Source organism: Triturus cristatus, chromosome 11, assembly GCF_964204655.1.
Source record: "Triturus cristatus chromosome 11, aTriCri1.1, whole genome shotgun sequence".
NCBI classification, from domain to species: Eukaryota; Metazoa; Chordata; class Amphibia; order Caudata; family Salamandridae; genus Triturus; species Triturus cristatus.
Window position 1 is genome coordinate 849,114,768 of NC_140594.1, and position 20,597 is coordinate 849,135,364.

The following is a 20,597-nucleotide window of genomic DNA, read 5'->3' on the forward strand; positions in this document are numbered from 1 at the left end:
GCCTTTTCCAACAAATAAATAGTATGTTTTCAAACCTTCTTGTCTTCACTTGGCATGTTAAGGTGTCCATTGACCTTTCCGGTCCTTTAAACTGGATGTTTTTTATTTTACTTAAAAAATTAAAATAGTTTCCTGTCCGTTTGCTTTCTAGAGGAAAATTCTTAAAATGATCTCCCCACCACTTTGTTTTTAGTGCCTCCCTTACATATATACAATATGGGGTACCCATAATGCCATAAAATATCCAGGGAGAAGCTTGTTGGACTGTTCAAAAAGCTGTTTTGATACAAGCTTCAGTCCTCAGACTTTCCTTCGGGAGATACACATGCCACTTTGCAATGTGCAGTTCCTTCTAAGTGCCTCCCTAAGTAGAAGGTTGAAAATTGTTCCATGATAGAGAACATCTCCTTTCCTGCCATTCTCTGTTAATATTGAGAATAGGATCTCCAGCTTCCCAAAAAGTTGATGAGTTGAGGACACCTACTGCATTGAAGACCTTTTAGATCTTGAAGCATACGTAACTGTTGACACGCACATTGACAACTACATAATAGATACTGAAGTCACCTACAAAATGAGGAGCTCTTTCAATTTTGATAGCGTCATCGATTTTGAGACTCACTTCATCATCCCAGTTACTTTGTGTGGACATTTCCCATTGTGAAGTCATCAGTAGCAGAGGATTCTAGATGTACTTTGGCACAGGCCTCACATTCTTCAACTGTTAAAAGGACGCATGGGTTTTTGTGCGGAAAGACAGGAGGACCCATGATCAGTCAGTGCACCTCTCCTAGACAAAGATACTGAACTCCATGATTGTCTGACAGTCAAGAATGCCAAGCCCACCAATGGCCCTAATCAATCTCATAACCAGAGGATGCGACTGCCTAAAACTGTCACCCACTCAGAAGCATGAGATAACAACCTGTATAAACAGCAAAGCTTCAACTGGATTGTAATTGCCCTTCCTCAACATTGGTTAATACATAGCATTTTATTCTCTGCTCAACAGTATATATGGTTTATGCCATGCTGCTATACAACTAAATCCAAGTCAAAAGGGGTTAAGTCTGTGCAATGTGTTAAAATCACATTGAATAGGCCATTTGTGCATTAGGCCAGTTATTTTCATTTCTTAAAGTCTTTGTAAGATGCAGTCTGTGAAGTAGTTAGTAATTTTGTTCACGTTAGTTAGGTTGTACTGTGGTAATAACATGGAAATTGACCTTTGAACCATAGTAAAAAAAAATGGTGCCTATATTTAACTTTGTTACGTGTATTTGTAGAACGCATTCCCACAATTTTGTATGATTCCAAAGCGCTTTTGAAATCTGTGTTCACTTTGCAGTTATGAAAATCTCGCAGACAGGAGTTAGTGTTATTTTGAATTTGTTTAGTTGTGCTTTTTATGTTCTAAGTGTCAAATTGCAGAGTTAATCTGTATCTAGGTGTGTCTTTGACACTGCAAAACGTAGCCAGCTAGATGGCTTTAAGCTGTGTTGTGCTCATGAACTTTCTGTATAAGATTGACTTAGAAGTTTCCCTTGCTGGGGTTTATTCAATGGATGGTTGTCCTGTAGGAGAGATGAACAAAAGTGGGACAATGCTAGCCCCTTAGGTATACTGGCCACATGGTGGTAATTTGATTAGACTGATGATGTAAGTGGAAGGTATTAAGTATTGAATATGTGAATTTCCTTTTTTAGCGACTTGCCTTCTTTCTGGTTGAGGTGCATTCCCAGGTAGGGAAAGCTGATCTGTGGGAACACCCTCCCAGGAAGGAGTGCCAAGACCTCTTACTCTTCAGAAATGCGGAAATGTTATGGCTCTCCACAGGTTTCCTTCACAAGTATAGGAATGTAATGGTACCAGTGGGTATTAAAGTAGGTTGGCAGTTTTTAGTCAGACGTCAGATGTCTTTAAGCCCTCTTGTATTTCTGTATAGAGCAGAGAATGGTGGGGGCATAGTGGTAGTTCGGAAAGGGGAAGAGTGATCAGGAAATCTGTAAAGGAACAAATTATATGCTGAGAGTCCACCTTAAGGAGTCACAAGAATGGCCCACAGAGGTAGACATGGTTTATGCGGACTTCATAAACTAGGCTCTATGTTTCAGGACTGGACATAAATCACAGGTTTATCAGATCTGTGCACATAGCATGCTATGCAGGGGTCTCTGATTTCATGACCAGACCAGAGGCTAAAATGATGCATTTATCTTTTTATTGCTACTCCACGCAGCACTTAGACGTACATTACATCAAAGCACAAATACAATCTAGAATAGAACAATGGCAACACATAAAAGGTCCATGCATGGAACAATCTTCCTCTTTTGAATGCTGCTCCTCACAAAGACAAGTAGCAATTTACACTCCTTCTTTTACGCTTAAATTGTGATTTGCTTAGCCTTTATCGCCTGTTCTACTCTAAGCTTGTTTTTCCCTTTTCGATTGATTTCTAATTTCTAGAAATGCTCTCTCCTACATTTGTTTTCAGCTGTGTTTTTTCCCTAATTAATTGGCTTCGTTTTGGGCCAGGCCTCCTGACGCCCCTTGGGAACTCTTTCCTCGCCGTGCCCCTCTTTCATATTTGAGCCGTGGGTCAGAGGTCGTGCCTCTGTAAGCGGAGACCTCCGACCTATTTCCTCACTTTGGAGCTGCGGGTTTCTTTTGACCTGCTGTGTGTCCCGCTAAAAGAAAGCACCGTCTCTGCTCCAAAGGCCTGCTGCACTCATCCCAAAAGCCTGTTCTGACGCATGCGGCGGGGTTTACGAGGCATTAGGAATTTGTGGAAAGCGTCTGGCAATATCCCCTAGTCCCGTGGACAACCCCCATATTGGTTTAGGCTGAAGCCCATTATTGTATTGGAATTCCATGCTGCCATTCACGAAGGATACTGTAACACGTCGGGGTTAACAGTTGTTTGCAGGGTCAGTCCGCTGTCCCCCGGCGTTGCATGAGCATTTGGCCGTTTTGATGCCTGTTTGCCTGGTTTTGCCCAATTACATGACCTTTGAGAGCCAACTTAAATTCTTGTTTGGGCAGTTTGGCAATTTATCATTTTGGGGGGATTTTTAGATTCTTTAAACTTTTGTACTGCCCCCATTTAAATTCTATTGTTGCACACAGAGTCAGGGAAGAGTTTGCCTATGATCCCTGAGGGTACTATTAATGAAGAAATCATTAAGAGGTTAATCCAACATGAGATGCTTAACTGTGTATGTGAGTGTAGGAAGCTGGGTTCTGTTGCAGTAACCCCCCCACACTTTATGCCACACTACTGATGCACTTTGACTTGATGTGCCCTGGGTCCCTGTCAATCGGGTTCCCAGGGCCTGTGTTCTTTCCCAAAACTGTACCTCGTACCCCCAATTGGCACCTCTCTGGCCACATGTCAGTCCCTTGTAAAAGGTATCCTGGGTACCAAGGGCCCGGTGGCCAGGTAAGGCCTCCAAGGGCTGCAGCACTTATTGTGCCACCCTTACAGGCCCTGTACCTTTACACACACACACTGCCATTGCAAGCTGCGTGTTTTGATGCAGAACAAAGTGAAGAGGCCACATGGCACACATCCGTGTGTGCCATGCCTACAACCCACTGCCCTGTCATAGGTCAGCCACCCCTCTAGCTGGGTGCACTATACCAGTGGTGAGGGTACAGGTGCATGAGCCCTGTACCTCTACTGTGTCTAGACCAATTCTTAGACATTGTGCAGTAATGCCATTAAGAGTATACAGTGCTGGGAGTTTGTCATTACGAACTCCACAGCACCATAATGGCTTTACTGAAAACTGGGAAGTTTTGTATCTAACTTCTCAGCACATTAAACCCACACTGATGCCAGTGGGAGATTTAATGAAAAATGCACACAGAGGGCATCTTAGAGATGCCCCCCTGATAAACGACCATCCTCTGGTGGGTTCCCCGACTGGTACACACCAGCCTGCCACCTCGAGACATGTTTCTGGACCCCTGAAGTGATAGCCTTTGTGGCAGGGGAGCTTCATAGGCCTTGCCGCCTTTGTAACATGACCCCTAGCCTCTCCTGCTGTCAGTAGCAGGCCCCATTCCTGTCTCCCCTCCTTTTAGGCAGGAAGACAGACAGGAAAAAGTAACACAGCCCAGAAGGTGTGCCCACCTCTGCCAACCCCACCCCTGAGGCGGGAGAGACGAGGTGAAGCCCACTCTTAAGTGCCTGCCATCTTGCAGATGGCAGGCACTCTCCAATCAGGATTAGGGATTGTGCCCACTCCCCCACGTGGGGTGAGCACACCAAGGGTGCAGTCACCCGAAGATCAGTAGCCCATTAGCTACTGACCCCGAGACCCCTAAAATGCCCCCTGAATTCAGGATTTAGGGAGCAGCCCTGAACCAAGAAGTCAGATTCCCGCAACCTGCGAAGAAGGACGAATGAAGTCGCCCAGCAGAGGCGACTGCATAGAAGAGCTGACTTGACCTCAGCCCTAATGGCCCGTCTGCAGTTTCCAGAGATCCTGTGCCAAAAGTTGGCTTGTCCTGCAGCCAGCAATCTCCAGAACCCCTGGGAGGACGGACTGCCTTCAACAAAGAACGGATCTCTTGTCAACAGCAGCTCTGTTCAAAAGAAACTCCCAAGACAGACTCTGAGCCTGCCGAGGACAAAGAAAACTGACGCCTGGAACCACCATTGCATCCGATGCCAATACAAGTAGCCCACAGGTCCCAGCGAGGTCCCCCAGCACTCCAGAGTCTGAGTCCACCATGGGTTGACCCCTCAAGGACTCGCCTGTATCCTCTTCATGGAGCGCCCCCTCCCCCACCGCGAGTGGCCCGGAAAGGTGAAATCCGACCTCAAGACACCCCTGCATCCAGCCATTCTGCGCCCTGGAGAGGAGAACTCAAGGTGCACCTACATCCCGAGCCCTCTAACTTACCTGCCCAGATGTTGGTTCCTCCCAGAAGTCTTCCTGGACTGAGCCTGCAGCCAAAATCCAAAACCGGCAACTCCCATTGAAATCAACGGGGCACCCAATGCCAAAACAGCACCCTGCACCCAGCGGTCCCTGCGGGTGTACTTTAAGTGCTAACTCGGATCGCCCTTGCCCTGATCCAAACACCAGGAGCTTTGCTCCCACAACCTTGTGGCCTGCTCGTGAGCAGCCACCAACCGGAGGCCCCCATCCCACATTGGATAACATTGGGCCTTAGCACTCTGCACCCGGCCGCCCTAGTGCCACTGAGGGTGCTTTTAGAGTGCATCCTTGACCCTGGAGGAACCCTGGTTCTAACCCCAGAAAAGCAACTCCCAAACCCAAGTACTTAACTTGAAACCGATAACCTCATTTACTCCCATGGGACTGCATTTACTGCTTTCTTATGAACATTTTTGCAAGTGTGGTGTTGGTTTTATATGAGAACTTGAAAAACTGTAAATATCTAAAAACAGTTTTTCTTACCTTTTCTCTAGAAAATGTCCCAGTTTGATATCTAGGCATATCACACTGAGTAGAAAAAGTAATCTGTAAAGTAATCAAAAGTAATTAACAGTAATTTCAACTGTATTCCAAGTATTTACAAACCTGTAACAGTCATTTTCATTCAGCTTGCTTGTATTGTTCAACCTGCCTTGAAAATTATCATTTTCACTTACCTGTACCAGGCTTTCTTGGTTCTAGAAAATAAATATAACTAAATATTTTTATACAATCAAATTGGTCTGAGTTAAGTCTTTGTCTGTGACATCATTTCTTGCCTGAGTGTGTACAACAAATGCTTAACACTACCCTCTGATAAAGCCTTACTGCTCGCCCACACTACCACAAATAGAGAGTAAGGTGCTATCTGCTTTTTCCTCTGCCTACCTTTGGGGTTCTACTGGACTCTGCCCACACTATACCTCATTTTGGTACAGTATATACAGAGCCAGCTTCCTACAGGGAGACAATTAGCCAGGTAATGAGGAGGAAGAGGCACAACCGGGGCTCAGATAATGAAGCATGGTCCATCTCAGAGGGTGACTCCGACTCCGGATATAAGGTGTGCAAAAAGAAGGGGAAGACCAAGCATCTTGGAAAAAGGGTCCATGCCCTCAAAGGTAATGGGAAGTCAAAGGACCTCAGAGGATGGCAGGTTTAAGCACCTATAAAAGGATGGGAGGTCTAAGCCCCTCAAAAAGGAGTGGTGCCCTCCGCAGCATAAAAGAGAGGTGTCCAATGCTGCACAATGGATTTGGGTCGCCCCTGCTGCACACAGGTATTTGATACTTAAGACATTACGTTTAAGGACCAAAATGATAAGACGTGTTCTAGACCTTGCGATTAACAATCTATTAGGAGACGAGATGTCCCTCTTTCCCCCCCCCCCCCCCCCCACACCCCCCAACATCAAACATCTCAGGAGTGCGGAGTGGTGGCCCCTCGGGTATTGGGGCAATTTTATAAGAAGGTGGATCAGAATTCGAATGGAAAAAGACATGTGAAGAAGTGAAGTCCATGTTGGTAAAAGGTGCTATTATAGAAGTGGAGTTAAAAAGCGGAGTCTTCGGAAGTACTTTTTTTCTGGTGGAGGAAAAGGACAGGGGTTGGAGACCAGTTATTAACTTAAGGGTATTGAACAGGTTCTTGGTTTACAGACACTTCCAAGATGGATAGGATTAATCTTCAAATGGATATTTTTCTGAAAAAAAACTACTGGTTGGTGAAGTTGGATCTTAAAGATGCCTACTTCACAATTTTGGGGACTGTCAACCTTACCTTCAGTTCACCTGATGCCTTTACCAACTTTGTCCTCTCCCCTTCAGCCTCTCTTTGGCCCCTTGGTGTTTCACCAAAGTAATGAGAGCTGTAATCTCCTTCCTCAGAGAAAAGGGTATCCAAATAAGCATTTACCTGGACGATATTCTGATCATGTCCCAATACCATTCTCAAGTCTTGAAAGATTTAGACATGGTTATGTCCCTACTGGAAAGTTTGGGTTCTGTAATTAACAAAGAGAAGTCTATTCTTATACCCTCGCATCCACTAGAATTTTTTGGATTATCAGTAGATACAGTGAATGTGCTTCTACTCCTTATATTGCAAAAGATATCCAAGATTCAGAGAGAAATAGGAAACTTTTTGGTTGGGGATTATTTAACTCTGAGGGAGCTAGAGGGGCTCTTAGGACTATTGTCCTCTTCTATTCAAGCCATTTTCCTGTGCCCCTTACATTACCTCTCTTTGCAGAGGGTAAAAGTGAGAGGCAAATGTTTCTGCCGACTAAAGTTAATGGTTTTTGAGGGACTAAGATTGTAAACTGGAAGAGGACTGTTTCAGAAAACTACTCTAAGGTTGGGGTCCCCTTGAGATAGATCTGTTTGCAAGCAAACTGGAGTCTCAACTGAACAAGTACTACAGTTGAATGCCAGACCTAAGGGCTTTAGTGGTGAATGCATTCCTTCAGAGCTGGAGAGAGGCGAATGGATACGTTTTCCCTCCTTTTATAACGATTCGCAGGGTCCTTCAGAAAGTGAGACAAGAGGGGTGCTGTCTTATTGTGATAACTCCGTTTTGCGGTTCGCAGGCGTGGTTTCCATTGGCTTTGGAGATCGCTTGCGACATACGATTTCTTTTACCTGCTATGGAGTGTCTGCTGAAAGACATAGAACATCCTCTGGTCCAGGCATAAATTTTGAGCCTTCTTGCATGGAAAGTGTCAGGCGATCTTCAGGGATGTCAGACCTTTCAGGAAGAGCTCCTTGAGGAGTCTTGGGCTCCTGGCACCCGGTACAGCTATAAGGGAATATTGAAGAACTGGGTACATTTGTGCTTGGAAAGGGACTTGGATCCCATGGAGGCTCCTGTAGCTGAGGTGGTTAATTTTCTGGAGGAACAGATGAATAGGGGCATAAGTTTTATGACTATTAACTGCTGTATCTGCAGTTCACAGTATGATTAATGGCAGGAGTGTAGGAAATAATGTTTTAGTTTGTTGAGTTCTTAAGAGCACCAGGTTAAGAAGGCCTCCCCTACCCCCTCAGACCTAGATATCAAACTTTGTGGGAGATCAATTTGATACTTTCCATGTTCTCTTCTTGGCCAGTTTACAAATTATTGGCAACAAAAGACTTACTATGAAATTTGTGTCATTACTTTGTTTAATTTCATGTTTTAGAGTTTCCGATGTTAAGGCATTGGAGATACTCTACGATTCCCTTTGGGGTTACTTTTGATGTTACTAAGAGAACAAAGACAATGTCTCATTCATCTTTTATCCAAGGTATGATTCATGCAGAAAATTGTGTGTAGTTGATTGCATAAGGGAATAGGATTCCCATATGAATGAGTTTTGACCTGCTGGCGTTAAGCAGTTGTTGATCTCCTTTTGTCAAACCCTTTCAAGTAGTCACCAGAGCAACAATTGCAAGGTGGGTTGAATGTATCATGCAGCAAGCTAGCGTTGACTTACAAAATCTTTGAGCACATTCTTTGAGAGGTACCATGTCCGTTCAAGCCCCCTGGAAAGGTGGTCTTTCGGAAGACATTATGAGAGTGGCTGATTGGTCTAATGGAACCACATTTCCTAAACATTATTGTAAACCTATTGAACATATGTCTGATGTGGTTTTGGATGGCTACCAACATGCCTCCGTCTTGTAATGCAATAGCAATTCTCAAAATTAAATGGCAAGAGAATCTGAATTTAATTAAAGACATGGAGGCTAACATTATTCCGTCCTCACCTCCCTTCTGTTGAGGTTGAGTTTTTGCATAAAAGTGTAAAAATAAAATAAAAAAAGGAAGGGTGAAATAAACACATTTATTTTACAGATTTACTCAAGCAGTGTTATTGTATTGTGATATTTATTTGTGGTTTGTTTTTTTTTCGCCTTAGAAAGCTTTCGCAAACAACTTCTCTCTTTCAGATAACACACAGTAATTTGGTTCTTCAAGCAGTTTTGCGTTATGGCTGGTTTCAGTTCCTCGTTTATCCATAGGAAATAGAGCAAGTTTTTTGTGCAAGTTGTGCATTTTAAAGAGGAGGGTTGTTCCATGCATGAACCTTTTATGTGTTGCTATTGTTTAATTCTAGATCGTATTTGTATTATGATGTAATGTGCTGTGTGGAGTGGTATTAAAAAGATAAATTCATGTTAGCCTCTGCGTCTTTAATGAAATTCAGATTCTCTTGGCATTTAATTTTGAGAATCGCTATGCCTATCAAGACCAACCAGACTTCACAGGACCATGCCTCAATTTGCTAATTTATCAGCAAAGTCCTTGTTTCTGCATAATCTCACCCCAACTAGGATAGAATGGATTCTATAGCAGCATCACATCTACCCCTAGGCTTCCAAACTATCTCCCCTTTATCCAGATGCCAGCAGAAGTCCTCCCCCATACAAGAGACTTTTTTATAGTATTAATGTACTCTATAATCCAATAATGCAATGGGAGCATAAACCCTCCATACACAGAATATGACCAGGCCAAAAAGGTCTGCATCTTTCAGTTGTGCTCTGAGCTCCAACTCAACATGGTTTACAGATTTACCCTGCTTTAAGCGATGTATAGTCTTGGGATGCACTGCCCTACCTACTGGGTAAATTAAACCCCATCCCGCAAACATTTCTCTGAAATAAAGAAGCCAAGGCCCATCTTTTTACTTCATACATCTGTCCCTGCAAAGCGTTGAAGGCCCTACCAGTTTTTTCAAAATGTACATGGTGGCAAAATAGGATTAAAAATAATCTTTCCGGATCGCTTCTGCACGTCTCTCTGGCTCCATCTGTCTTATTGGTCTCCTCATGAGTGCCAAAAGCCTGCATTAAATGTACAAAGCTATTTGTTTTCTTGGCCTTTTGCTACTTTTCAGGAAATCCTAGAGCATTTTCTTTTAGCTTAAATGTTTATTTTGTCTTTTCTTACCGTGAGGCAAGAGTTTTTCTGACTACAAGAAAATGCTACAGGCTTTAAAACCATCCTGGTAAGTTTAGAGCTGTTTTACATGCCCTCCATACTTCCTATGCCTCTCTCCTAACATTTGGAACACCTCTCTTTTTCATTAATTCCAGAAAGAAATGTGTTTTTCTGCCTTCTGTCTCTAGGAATTCATCCCTTACATGGCAGAGAAGTACAACTTTCAGTATGAGCTGGTGCAGTACAAATGGCCCCGCTGGCTCCATCAGCAAACAGAGAAACAGCGGATAATCTGGGGCTACAAGATTTTATTTTTGGACGTGCTTTTCCCCCTGGCAGTTGATAAGTTCCTGTTTGTGGATGCAGATCAGGTAAAACGATTAACCAGGTGAAAGATTGAATTGCCGGGCTAAGTGTAATTGATCAATTTTGGCTGCATGATGATGCAAGCCATTTTTATATTAAATCAGTAATACATTGGGCTGATATTTAAGTAGAGAGTTCAAATTTTAGAAATTTTAGAATACGTTGGCACTACTGAAATATTTCGGAAACATGTGAAATCTACAGTAAGTACAAAGTTTCATATACCTCTCCCTTGCTCCTCCTCACAGATAGTGCGAACAGATTTGAAGGAATTAAGAGACTTCAATTTGGACGGTGCCCCATATGGATACACGCCATTCTGTGAAAGCCGCAGAGAGATGGATGGGTACCGCTTCTGGAAATCAGGATATTGGGCCAGTCACCTGGCAGGCAGGAAGTATCACATCAGGTAGGAAAGGAGATGAGCATACCAAGCCTCATCAAAACTGTTTTTGAGGAACACACCTTTTTTCTGCTCAGTTGTATTGTTCTAGATTTTAGTTAATGGGCTAGTTTATGCTCCACTTTTAATTCAGGGTAGTGTTGGGATCCTTCCTTACTATCCAGTCACTTTTGTTATTTTCTTTTTATCTTACTCACATATTGATTGTTTATTTCTAAGTACTCTACATTGCAATTAACAGTACAAAGGCGCCCATTTTCCATTCAAATTAGGAACTAAGTGTATTAGTGTTTACATTGGTGGAAACCTACTGGAGAAGGCTCTGGAAATGTCATTATTAAAGACGACTGTGAAACTATGGGAAGGAACAGACTATGAATAGAATTTAGTTCCGAATACTGGAAATAAAATAAAATGGATGCCAGAGAAAGGGTGTAAGACATTGAATAGGGAAAAATGAAGAGTAAATACACTGAAAAGATGAAAAAGCAATGGAGCTGTGAAAGGAAATAAGAACAAACGAATGAGAATTAGCTCTAGTGATAGAGTAAGAACAATTGATTCTATAACTGAGATCCAGCTCAGAAGTACAGACCTACAAAATCCAAGAAAAGAGAAAGTACTAAGGAGAATGGATTGGTCCACTCAGTCAAATGCTGCGCATAAATGAAGTAATGAAAGTAAACAAAATAGTGTATAGGTTGACAGGAGAAATTGTGTGATAGAATAGTGAGGGTGGGGGTGGGGGGGGGGGTTTGTCGTTTGACTGTGAATCTAAGATGTCAATGCTCGATAACTAGTTACAAGTACCTAACTTCCTCTCCAGCATGGATCTGTCATAGGTTACATGTGATTATACATTACTGTTGTGTGACACACCACGGCAAATGCTTTTAAGAAAATAATGAAGTAAACAATGTTCTACAATACAAACCGACCACATTGTTATTAAACAATGTTATAAATAAGGTGTAATGACATGTTCGAGGCATATGAGCTGCAGATTACACACTTTTGCATAGATCGCCATCTGGTGTTGGGCCCGGATGTTTGCAGTTTGTTTTTCATCTTGGAAAGTCTTTGGAAGTCACGAGGTCGGTGACTCCTCCCTTGGATCGTATTGCGCATGGACTTCGGCTCCATCCTCAGATTGTTTTTTTCCGCCATCGGGCTCGGATGTAATACTTCGCTCTCCGGTTCCGAACATTTCCAATTCGACGATCGAAGCGGAATCCTCACTCATCGCGGTATTGTTCAGATCCAAATCTCCTCAATCACCTTCTCTTCGACACATCTTTGATTCCAGTCGTCGTCGACGGCGGCCTTCGGGCCTACCCAAGCTCCGGTCCCGGCTGATGGAAAGAACTCCTTTCAAGAAGTGCCCTCGATGTGGGTCCAAATTCCCCCACACCGATCTTCGAGGTGTGCAACCTCTGCCTCTCCCCTGAACACGAGGCTCGAGACTGTCCGGCCTGCAAGTCTTTCAGATCGAAAAAGACTATTGGTGATCGAAGAGCCAGACGAAAAATGGCACACTCCTCGACCTCCGTTCCAGTCGACATCTTCGGGGACGACGTCGAAGATCCGGGACAGCAGCACACCGAAGAGGATCTAGTCAGTGCTTCTGAAGCAGACGACTCAGATGTGGAGGACATCACCCCAGCGCAGAGGGTCGTGAGTACTATACCCCCTCCCGCACCCGCGCCCAAAAAGGCTTCGGTCATGCCTTCGCCTCCGGGCCTAGGCAAGACCAGAGACACTGCTTCATACACCCCACCTTCGGGACCGGTGAAGAAGCCACATAAGCCTTCCGGCGGCTCCGGCTCAAGCCCGCCCTCCAGCGGTGCCGAGAAACACACTTCGGCACCGAAAAAGAAACCGGCCTCTACCTCGACACCGAGCTCCGCACCAAAGTCCTCGGTGTCGAAACCCAGCCTTTCCGTACCAACGCCATCTTCGGTACTGACCAAACCCCATAAGGCCCTCGGCACCGACACTTCTACGCCGAAGCCCACATCGGCGCCGACCAAGAAATCGGAGGTTCCCAAGCCCAAGCACGGCACGGACAAGCCTAAAAAGTCATCGGCCCTGAAACCTTCGGCGCCGACGGAACAAACATTGTCACAGGAACAGTTTACACCGGATCCCTTGCAAAAGACTCTTACCGAGGATCCAAAAACTTGACATTTGGCACTCTTCTAAAAAGAGACATTTGGACAAACCGGCTCTGCCTCCACCTCCAAAGAGGAAGGACTCTGCTACCTCCCCTTTCAGAATGCCTTCCCCACCTCCTCCACCCTCTCCACCTCCGCCCCCTCCGCCTTCTCCACCCCCACCTCATCGCTCCCCGACCCCGTCTCCAGACGATGATGATCAGGGGGACTCCTATTACGATCCAGGGGATGTGCCCCAAGACCCCACCCCTACAGGATCCCCAGACCCATGGGACAACAACAATAATCCAGACATTCCAGACGTCCCACAAGATGACCTTTACCCTTCTAGGCCATCTCCAACGGAAGATTCATTAGGTTTCCACCACCTTCTTCAGAGGGCGGCACATTATCACGGGGTAGAGCTACACACTGACCCAGTAGAGGAGGATTTCCTCCTCGACACCTTTGATACCACACATAGGTCTACCTCCATACTACCTATGCTCAAGGGGGTGATAAAAAATGCGCCAGAGGTTTTTGAGGACCCAGTCAGGGCTAGGGTCATTAACCCACGCATAGAGAGTACAAAGCTACCCCCACAAATCCTGCCTATATCAAAGGGCCAGCGCCACTAGATTCCCTAGTGGTTTCCACTGCACGGAAGAGGTCAAACTCCCAGGCGTCAGGCGAAGCACCACCACCTGACAAAGAGTCAAAGCTACTGGACGCGTCAGGAAAGCGCACTGCGTCACAGGCAGCCAATATAGGGCGTATCGCCAAAACACTCAAGCGCTATTGGCCAGATACGATAGAGCGCACTATGATGAATTAGAAACCATAATGCACCACCTCCCGGAAAGATACAAAAATAGGGCCAATGAATTAATTCAAGAGGGTAAGACTATAACTAACACCTCCATACGCTGTGCCTTAGACGCAGCAGACACAGCATCCAGGGCCATTAACACTAGCGTCCTCCTCCGTCGCCATGCTTGGCTGAGGGTATCCGGTTTCAAACCTGAGGTACAGGCCTCCATCCTAAATCATCCCTTTGACCAAGAACACCTATTCGGCCCAAAGGTAGATGAGGCCCTCGAGAAAATGAAGAAGGACACTGATACGGCGAAATCTATGGGAGCCCTGCAGTCACACCCTCCTAGGCGCTCCTTTCGCCGCTCTTCCTTTCGGGGTACGGCTAGAGGCTACTCCTCAGATAGCGCGTCCACTTCCTACAAATCCCCTGCTCAGTCCACCTTCACAGGGGGTTATCAAAGAGGTGGCTATAGAGGCAATAACAAAGGCAGAGGCAAAACAAATACCGCCCGCTCTGCCACACCGCCTACCCAATGACTTCCCCCCCGCTCCCTCCAGACCATCCCACTCCGGTCGGGGGCAGGCTACAAAATTTCCTTCATGTCTGGGAGACCATCACCTCAGACAAATGGGTGACCCAAATTATTCGCTCAGGGTACTGCCTAGAATTGACATCTACCCCCCCAAACATTCCACCCAGGAAACGCCCAATGTCACAACAACATTCCACATTACTAAGACAGGAGGTAATCTCCCTCCTACAAAAACAGGCAATAGAACAAGTTCCCGCCAATCATCAAAATTTAGGGGTCTACTCCCTATATTTTCTAATACCAAAAAGAGACGAGACTCTACGACCTATTCTAGATCTCCGGCCCCTAAACACATACATATATTCGGACCATTTTCACATGGTAACGCTTCAGCAGGTACTTCAGCTCCTCTCCCAGAACGACTTTCTCACCACACTGGACTTGAAAGACGCATACTTTCACATTCCGGTACACCAGGCTCACAGAAAGTACCTCAGATTTGTAGTGGACGGGCAACACTACCAGTTCAAGGTGCTCCCATTCGGGGTCACAACAGCACCAAGGGTATTCACCAAGTGCCTAGCGGTAGTGGCGGCACACCTCAGAAGACAGCACATTCACGTCTTCCCATATTTGGACGACTGGCTGATAAAAGCCACGTCCTACAACCAATGTGTACACCACACCGCCACTACAATCCAACTACTTCACCAGCTAGGCTTCACGGTGAACCACCAAAGTCCCAGCTAACACCATCCCACGTACAGCAATACCTCGGTGCCACCATAGACACCTCAAAAGCCATAGCCTACCCCAATCCGGCCAGGATTGCAAGTATTCAGGCTTTGCTTCAAAGATTCAAACCTCAAAACTCCCTTCCAGCAAGAGTGTTTATGCAACTAATAGGGATGATGGCCTCTTGCATTTTCATAGTGCCTCACGCAAGACTCCAGATGCGTCCACTCCAAGAGTGCTTAGCGCGCCGATGGAACCAGGCCCATGGGCAACTGACAGATCTGGTGTTGGTAGACGGTCGCACCCATCGCTCTCTGCAGTGGTGGAACACCACAAATCTTTCCAGAGGTCGACCGTTCCTGGACCCGGTTCCACAAATAATACTAACAGACGCATCGCTCTCCGGCTGGGGAGCTCATCTATTACACCTCACAGTGCAGGGCACATGGACGCCGCAACAAAGGTTACTCCATATCAACCATCTGGAGTTACTGGCAATCTTTCTAGCCCTAAAATACTTTCAAACACAAATTTTAGGCAAGGCAGTCCTCATTCGCACAGACAACATGACGGACATGTACTACATTCAAAAACAAGGCGGCACACACTCCACAGCTCTCTCAACTAGCACAGAGCATATGGAGATGGGCAATCCCACACAAAACCTTTTTTTCCTAGCCCAACATGTCCCAGGAGTCCAAAACACCATGGCAGATCTGCTCAGCAGACAGACGCAGCAGATCCACGAGTGGGAACTTCACCCACAGGTTCTTCACCCGTTCTTTCAGATGTGGGGGCATCCACAGATAGACCTCTTTGCCACCCACGAAAACAAAAAATGCCCAAGCTTCGCCGCCAGATACCCACACCCATTGCCCAAAGGCAATGCGATATGGATGAACTGGTCAGGCAAATTTGCGTACGCCTTTCCACCTCTCCCACTAATTCCATTAGTGGTGCGAAAGCTACAACAGCATTCCCTCACACTGATCCTAGTAGCTCCAACGTGGGCCAGACAACTGTGGTACACCACGCTGCTGGAACTCTCGGTAGTACCGCATCAAAAGCTACACCTCTCTCCATGCCTCCTAACCCAGAACCATGGAGAGATCAGACACCCGGACCCAGCTCAGCTCAACCTTGCGATCTGGCTCCTGAGATCCTAGAATTTGGATACCTTAACCTTCCCCCTGACTGTATGAACGTCATCAGAGAAGCTAGACTCCCTACCACTAGAGCCTGCTACGCTGCCAAGTGGAAAAGATTTGTTGTTTATTGCCATAACAACACAATCAATCCTCTAGACGTATCTATACAACACATCTGCTACTTACTCCATCTACAAAAGTGTAACCTAGCATATACATCCATTCGGCTACACCTCGCAGCAATTGCCGCTTACCTACAAAACAGACAGCACCTATCACTTTTCAGGGTGCCTGCCATCAAAGCCTTCATGGATGCCTCAAAAGAGTAATTCCACCCAGAGTACCACCCTCACCTGTGTGGAACTTAAATATAGTTCTCACAAGGCTAATGGGACTGCCCTTCGAACCTTTGCATAAATGCGAACTGCAATTTCTAACCTGGAAAACAGCTTTTCTTGTAGCCATCACTTCCCTTAGAAGGGTCAGTGAGATACAAGCACTTACCATACAAGAACCTTTTCTTCAAATGCACCAGAACAAGGTTGTTCTCTGTACCAACCCAAAATTCCTACCCAAAGTAATTTCCCCTTTTCATCTAAACCAATCGGTAGAATTACCGGTATTTTTCTCGCAACACCAAACTGTTGCAGAAAGGGCTCTACACACGCTAGATGTTAAACGGGCCTTACTTTACTATATCCAGAGAACACAACCTTTCAGATAGACCAAACAACTATTTGTCTTTTTCTCTCCACCACACAAAGGCAACCCCATTTCAAAATCAGGGCTAGCTAGGTGGATTGTAAAATGCATACAGATTTGCTACCACAAAGCAAAACAAACGCTATCTGTTCCCCCTAAAGCCCACTCTACACGAAAGATAGGGGCTTCTATGGCTTTTCTAGGGAACATCCCACTAGATGATATCTGCAAAGCAGCGACATGGTAAACAGCGCACAGTTTCACTAAACATTACTGTGTACATGTGCAAACCAAGCAACAAGCTAGTGTGGGCCAGGCTGTACTAAAAACACTATTTCAAACCACTGCAACAGATACCGTTGGTCGCCGCTAAGGTTGGGAACTGCTATATAGTCTATGCAAAAGTGTGTAATCTGCAGCTCATATGCCTCGAACGGAATATGCTACTTACCAGTATGAATCTGTTCTTGGCATGTAGAGCTGCAGATCTACACATGCCCACCCGCCTCCCCGGCTACCTGTATCTGTTCCAGTCTATCTTATTTAGATGCAACACACATGGGTTTCTTCACTATTATTACTACGCTCCATCTTTCCCTGTTGGCGAAAAACAATCTGAGGATGGAGCCGAAGCCCATGCGCAATACGATCCAAGGGAGGAGTCACCGACCTCGTGACTTCCAAAGACTTTCCAAGAGGAAAAACAAACTGCAAACATCCGGGCCCAACACCTGTTGGCGATCTATGCAAAAGTGTGTAGATCTGCAGCTCTACATGCCAAGAACAGATGCATATTGGTAAGTAGCATATTCCTTCCTTACCCATCCATATGAATCAATGTTCCCTACACCGTTCACTGTCCAATGAAACACTCCCTGCATAGGGACATATAGAAACATTTTGAAAACAAAATAAAGACACATTGTTTATTATTGCAACATAGCATACTTTAATGAACAACAAAGGTGTATGTAATGCTACTGAATCATCAGTGTGTTTGAATATGAGAGTCGCAGATACAAGGCCACTTTGAGAATAGTTTGCTTTGTTATTTTAAATAACTATCACATACATGAAGTGTAATATATATATATATATATATATATATATATATATATATATATATATATATATATATATATATATATATAATCTACTGGCGGTCGCCAGTAGATAGTTATAGTTAGGATCGTGTTTCCATAGGAAAACCGCAACATTCTATTTGGAATAACTTTGGCGCCGATTGACGAATCCTCGCGAAATTTTCAAAATAGGCGGGGCGCTCCGCTCCTTCCCTGAAAGTCTCGGGGGGGGATTCGTCACGCGGGGGCTGAGAAAAAGGGGGGGGGGTCCCAAAACGCGTTTTCCCCATGCATTTTTCCATAGGACATTTAGTCCAAGCTACAGCCCGAACGGCTGAACAGAATTACTTGAAATTTGGCAGAGAGGTAGTCCTCAGGTCAGGGATGTGCCTTTTGCAGGTCTGGTGTAAATCTGTTCAGTATTTCCTGAGAAAATAGCATTTAAAAGCATATATATATCTATAAGCGCGCACCGTGCACGTACGGTAAAACTTACCGTACGCTGCCGTGCGCGAGCTCGATTCTGATTGGCTGTTAGATCTTAGTAAACATTCGAATTGGTCGAAACCAGGAAGTGTCGGCCGCCATTTTGTCTCTCGCAGTCTGAGGGGGTGAAAAATAAAGGTGGAGAACGTGAAAAGGGGGCAGGGTGGACAGTTCCTGACCCCCTAGCCTTTGTGGACCCCCAAGGGCCAAAATTTCCTTTAATTTTTTTGCGAAAAATCGCGGAGTACGCGTAGCGTGCGCGTACAGTAGAAACGGCAAAATTCCGCGAACTGCGTAACGTGGGTGCGCGGTGCGAGAAGCGCACCGTGCGCGTACGGTATGCGCACGGTGAAAAAACTTCAACAAAAAAAAAATACATAACTTAGCATTTCAAAAACCGTACAAATTCACTGAAAAAACCATAGGTTTCACACACGTTATAGTTGGGAATTAGCATTTAAAAAACCTTGCAAATTCACTTAAAAAACCATAGGTTTCACACCTGTTATAGTTAGGTGGATATTTCACTCGTGAAAAACCATTGAAATTCCCCCGTTATAGTTAGTGCAGGCAACTATAACTCACGCGACCGCAATCCTCTGCTGATGACGTCAGATATTACATCTGTAGCATTCGAAACATAGCCATCAGTAATATGTAATGTTGCTGGTCACGGTCAACACAAGTATCTTCTAAAAGCTGAAAAAATTCCAAAATTATTATTTTTGATTGCGAGTACTATTTATTCTGCTAACCAAAACTTGCTTGGTGTCCTCTAAATTACTTGGATGATGTTTTGAAAATCTGTACTATTTTTATTCTTTCTAGCGCCTTGTATGTTGTGGATTTGAAGAAGTTCCGTAAAATAGCAGCTGGTGATCGACTCCGAGGACAGTACCAAGGGCTGAGCCAAGACCCCAACAGTCTCTCCAACCTTGATCAGGTGTGTATTTTTGTTATTGAGACCTCATTCTGGTTTTGAAATATGTTTCAGCAACTTCAGTCAGTTTTAGATCAGGCTCATAGCCCGGTTCATTCAGGACATGGTACAGTATATTAAAATTTTAAAGTACACTTTACATTTTATGAGCATTTTACCCCAGGGAGAATTTGGGAAAATAATAGTAAATAGTATGCGCTGCTCCAGTAACATTAAATAAAACCTAACAGATTTTTGTGTGGGAAGGGGCTCTTCCCTCAAGCAAAATGCTGGGAAATAGGTTTCAAATAATGCCTTTGGCAGCCCAATGATCCTGCAATGTAGGACAGACCTGTATGTTTTTTAAACACATCTCTAAACTTCATGTTAGGGGGCCCTCACAAACACATGATCAAATCACTTGCTATATTGGAAATACCAAAAGTGAGAAAGCCAAAATGTCAAAACAAGATTTGTCCCATCATGCTCCGAGCTTTGTAACTTTTTAGTTTTGTCTGGTGGTTCAGTACACTCATCCTTTAAATGTTCTTAGTTCGAAAGAATAAGTGCAATTGAGTTGGCGTACAGTTTTGATCTGTTTTTAATCAAGAGGCTTCCACTGGAGAGAATTGGTGCTCTACAAATACATCTGTTGTATTAGGTTTTTTAATGTATAAATACTGCCCTTAACTTGCCATCTTTTCAGGAAGGCCCTAAAATGCATCTGTGTGAAGCCTTTTCACTTTTAACAAATTCATTTTTTCAATATGAATTCTAATATAACAGACTATATTTAATGCTTATCTGTTTTTTTGTATGAAGAATATTTGAGCATATAGCCCTAAGAAAATGTAAGTGAAATATGTGGTAAATTGTGTGATTCAAAGCACACTGAACCAATTCCTTTGGTCAGAATGATATGGGACATAACGATACATGTTTTTAGTTTTAGGGGCTCCTTCCCAAAGACATTTTTGAAAAATCAATGACAAATGGTGTGTTTGAAAGAACATTAATTCTGTAACATTGATGAAAACTTATAAAATGTAGATTACATTTTATAAAATCATTGGTTGTTCTCCACCAGACAGTTCTTGCAAAAATGTCTGTGACTATATTAAATGCATGACTTGCAGTGCTGGAATTTGACAACTGTTCTCTGGGAATTCTCTCAGATGAGGGAGGTGGTTGTTGGCTGCTAAAAACATGACTGGAGCTTTATGGCATCCAGTAGCAAGCAAGTCTGACCTTCCCGAGAGGTCTCCCTCCTCAAAACATTTTGAATGCAAATTGGTTGCAAAAACAATATTTTAAAATATTGTGTCAGTGGTACAAAACGATGTTCTGATTGCAAGCCCTAAGATTTGCAAAATTGCATC

General features: G+C 44.4%; 1 protein-coding gene across 5 annotated transcripts in view; it reads left to right on the forward strand.

The window, feature by feature from the left end:
* The window catches only part of UGGT1 (UDP-glucose glycoprotein glucosyltransferase 1), an 827,334-nt gene that overhangs the window by 689,526 nt on the left and 117,211 nt on the right, over positions 1-20,597 (forward strand). For all 5 annotated transcript variants that reach the window (XM_085634645.1, XM_085634646.1, XM_085634643.1 and 2 more), the window contains 3 exons: positions 10,064-10,246; positions 10,490-10,650; positions 19,128-19,242. In XM_085634645.1, coding sequence (XP_085490771.1) covers positions 10,064-10,246; positions 10,490-10,650; positions 19,128-19,242 — 459 coding nt within the window. The remainder of the gene's footprint in view (positions 1-10,063; positions 10,247-10,489; positions 10,651-19,127; positions 19,243-20,597) is intronic.